General features: G+C 65.2%; 1 protein-coding gene across 1 annotated transcript; it reads left to right on the top strand.

Moving 5' to 3' along the window:
• Positions 1 to 1,869: 1,869 nt before the first annotated feature.
• On the top strand, positions 1,870 to 2,121 carry LDBPK_093020 (uncharacterized protein; the record flags this gene model as incomplete). Its single annotated transcript, XM_003862516.1, has 1 exon — positions 1,870 to 2,121. The coding sequence occupies one exon, from the start codon at positions 1,870 to 1,872 to the stop codon at positions 2,119 to 2,121; it is 252 nt and encodes an 83-aa protein (XP_003862564.1).
• Between the last annotated feature and the right edge of the window lie 1,865 nt (positions 2,122 to 3,986).

Here is a 3,986-nt window from a genome sequence, read left to right on the forward strand (position 1 = left end):
TTCTGTTTCGCTCTGTGCGCAGGCGACAGGCTGATGGAGAGGATGAAAAAACGGAACGAAAGGCGACAGCAATACAGCGGAGGAGGGGAAAAGGCGCGTGCAACGGCAGCAGCACAGGCGCGCAGGCACAGGAAGGTGGGCAATCGAACGACGGCACACAAAGCGGATAGGGTCGGTACACAGACGTGAGGAAAGCGGAAGGGAGACAGGGCTGCATTTCTGTTGTTCTTCGTGACCCGAGTCCGTCCGTGCCTGTGTGCCTGTGCCTGCGCTCCTTGTGTCCTTTTACCTCTCCGCCTCTCTCGTGCTTTTTCCGTGCTTGTTTCTTCATCGTTTCATTTACAACGTCAAATCCTCCAGACTCCAATGTGAAGAGACTCCACACCATCGTATGAAATGCAGCTGTTTGAAGCGATTGAGGGAGCGGCACGGCAGACAGGCAGAGCACAGTGAATCGGAGGGCCCTGGCCTGAATCTGGCCAACTTCCTCTCTGCGCTCGCCCGGCATGCACCTCGACCACCCCCTGCCGGCTCCACGACAGACGCGACCGCTTCCGCCCTCGAGCAGGACGCTGGGCGCGGCTCTCTTGGATCAAGGCATGCAGTCCACCCATGTGCGTGTGTCGCCGATGGCGCGGCATGCGTGCGAGGAAGGGACGAGCAAGGGCAGGAGGATCCTGTTAGATGCATGGTCCGATTCGACGGCAGACTGCTCGTCCTGGCCGACTCGGATGTAGCCGCAGTGCGACAGAGGGGCGTGTGAGCTGTGGTCGAATGCTTGCCTTTGCCGACTTGCCCGTGGCAGAGGGGCGGGGTGCCAACGAAGGGGAATCCTTCATTGCTTCTGACAGGCAAGCGAGACCGGAGGTCAAAAAGGTAATAGCAATAAGGAAAAACACACACACGCGTACAAACCAGCAAAACACCTCACGCCTTGTTTCCCTCTCCCCCCGACCGCACCCTGCTGCCCTCGCTTGCAAGGACAGAGCGCGTGCGTGGGCCTTTATTTCCCTCCTCCTTTTTCTGTTGATTGCTTTTTATCTTATTCGCACTAGGTGCACCCGCACGTGTTTGCTTTATTGAGTTCTCGCTTTCGCTCTCCGACTCGTCGACCCCAACAGCGTCAGCGCCGCCGTTGCCACCCCCACCCTTGTCCGAGAGGAAGGGGGGAGTGAGTGCTGAGTCCGTTGCCGCTGCCAAATGGTAGGGCTGTGCCATGTGCGTGTGCGTGCGTGCGTTCTCGTATGCCGGTGCATGCCCGTATACACACATATATGTGTGTATACATGCCCGCGTGCAACCTATACGTGTGTGTGCCATCCGGCAGCGCAGCCCCTTTTTGTATTCACGCCTTTTCATCTGCCCCTCTCGTCGCTGCTTGCCCCTTCGCGCCCGCCTGCATGGGTGCTTCTGGGAGAGACACGGTGATGGCGGGCTAGCAACCCGGAAGTGAACGCAGGCGCCCGCACACCACAACCAGGAACTCACATGCGCCCCTAAATGTGTTCAGTCTCTTATGTTGGCGAAACGCAATACTGAGAGGCGTCGCCGGCATTCGCCTGTGCGCGGCACGTGGCACAGGCTGTGCTGCCGCTGCTGCTGCTGCGTGTGGTGGTGCCGCATCCGCATTGCCTAAGGTCTCTTGTTTTTTATTCTGATTGCTCGCCCGCCTCGATCGCTTGCTGTGACGGGGCACATTCCGCGTTGTTGCGCCCTGGCCAGCGCAGCCAGTGGAGCTACGGCCCGGCCCGGCCTCCACCGTCTACGAAAGAGCTGTGGGACAGCCTGGAGGGCCTGCTGATCTGTGTGCGCCCCACGCACCCGGCAAATGCATTCGAGGACCGCCCCGCCGCTGTGGCGCAGCCCGGCATGCACGTGAAGAGCGCCATCGCCAGCTGGAGCGGCAATGCGACGTGGGGCCCGGTGATGGGCACTGGCGAAGCGGAGCTCTCTGCGGTACGTGAGCGCATGGCGGCGCGGGGGCCGCCGGGGAAGCTGTTCCACAGCGCGAAGCTGCTGGGGCAGGTGAGTTGGCTGCGCTGCTGCGTGCGCGACCCGCGCGGCGGCGAGGCCGCCGTGCTCATGCTCTTTAGCCGCTGCTGGCGGGTGGAGCGGATGTGACGGCTGGTGCAGGTGGATGTCTCGAAGGTTGTGTTTGTGTCGGAGCTCGAGCGGGGCGGCGTTGGCGAGAAGGCGCCGCGGGAGCGCGACCGCCGCAAGGCGATCCGCATGCTGCACCGGGGAGGGGTGGCGGAGAGGAATTTCCGCCGTGCCCCTGGCCAAGTACGAGGGCGCCATCAGCTGCATTGCCGGCGTGTCTGTGGTGTGTTGCGTCTTCACGACGAGCCTGCGCGCGTAGCGGCGGCGGCAGCGGGGCCGCCACCTCAAGACAGCCATCGAGGCCACCTCGAAGGCCGCCCAGTCATCGAAGGGCGAGGGTGTGCTGGCGCCGCTCGGTGGGGCCTTCGCCGTGAAGCGCAAGGATGAGGGGGCGGTGGTGCGCCGTGCGCTGACGCAGGTGGTGCCGTTGCATTCCCGCCGCGCGGCGCTGGAGAAGCGGGCGCGGCTCGCGCACGTCGGCGTCCGCGGCACGCAGGGCAGGCCTCGCAGCGTCGAGGCGCTCGGCGTGGACTCCGTGGGAGGGTGCATGTCGGATGGCGAAGGCTGCGAAGGGCGAGGCGCCGTTGGTCATGCTGAGGCTGCGCGGGGGCAGTAGTTTGCGGCGGGTGTGCGCCCATGGAGTCGCTCCGCATGGCGACCGCTTGACTGCCGCGCCGGGACTGCTGCATGGGGCCCGTGCCCAGCCGCGAGCAGGCGCTCGCCTGCACGCAGCACACCACCGACGCCGTCAGTCGCAATCATCTGATCAACATCACTGCAGCGAGCGGCAACGGTTTGGCCGAGCTGCTTGCCGCCGTGCATCCGCGCCGCGTCCCGGCGGCACGACATGCGAGTCAGCTGCAGGCGACGTGCGCCGACGGCCCGGTGCTGCGGGCCGCGCTGCAGCAGCTCTCCGCCAGCCCCCTACGACGCTGGCCAGCACGCCGGCGGAGACACGGCGGCGCCGCGCAGTGCGGCGCTGGGGGACGTTGTGTTGGACGGTCCCGTAAGGGATGCGCGGCTGTTCCGCGACAGGCTTTTCCCCGCCGCCTCCCGGCGCTTCTTGCTGTAGACGCGCGGTGAGGTGAGGTGGTGGTGCTGGGGACCTGTGCGAGCGCGTGCGTGTGAGGGGGTGCATGGGAGTGGACACCGATGTAGGGGCACTCTCACACGCTGCGACTCACCCCCTTGCCCTCCTCGCGCAATCGCGCGCATGCGGGGCCGCTGCTTCTCACACCTGCTCTTTGGCGTTCTTCCCCTTTTCTGTGGTGCAGTCTCTGTGCGCTTACCTTCCGCCTTTATCCGCCGCGTCTCTCTCTCTCTGTTGCCTGCAGTGAGCGGGGTGAGCGGTGCTGGCGGCTTGTCGCAGCGGTGGCAGCGGTGGGGTGCCGCATGTGAGGGCCGCGACGAAGGCGGTGCGCGTGTGTGTGTGTGTGTGCCGCTGCTTCCTCTGCACACGCCTCTCCAAAGGCCTGCCACAGGCGCTCCTACGACGACGCGAAGAAGAGCAACAGGAGACTCCAGGCGATACGTTCTGCAACGGCGGCCCTTCGCGCCGGCCTTCTCTCGTCCCTCGTCCTCGCTGTGCGCAGCGCCGTTTTTGCGCTACCGAGAGGGAGCAAAGGCGGAGAGGGGAGGAAGAGGAGCACGCTGGGGGTTCGCGGGCTGTTTCCGGTGCGAGACGACTGCACAGCGCAGCAGACGCGGCGCAGGCGGGGGTCAGCGAGGTGGGAGGGAAGCCGACAGGTGAGGGGCGTGGGAGGGGGAGGGGCAGGGCTTGCCCGGAGGGTAGCAGGCAATGCACCCTGTCCTCTCCGCTTGGCCCCCTTCCCTTGCGCTTCGGTCTCCTGCTCGCTGCCGTTGCGGCATGTCTCGCATGCACCTTC

Source organism: Leishmania donovani, chromosome 29 (assembly GCF_000227135.1).
Source record: "Leishmania donovani BPK282A1 complete genome, chromosome 29".
Lineage (NCBI taxonomy): Eukaryota > Euglenozoa > Kinetoplastea > Trypanosomatida > Trypanosomatidae > Leishmania > Leishmania donovani.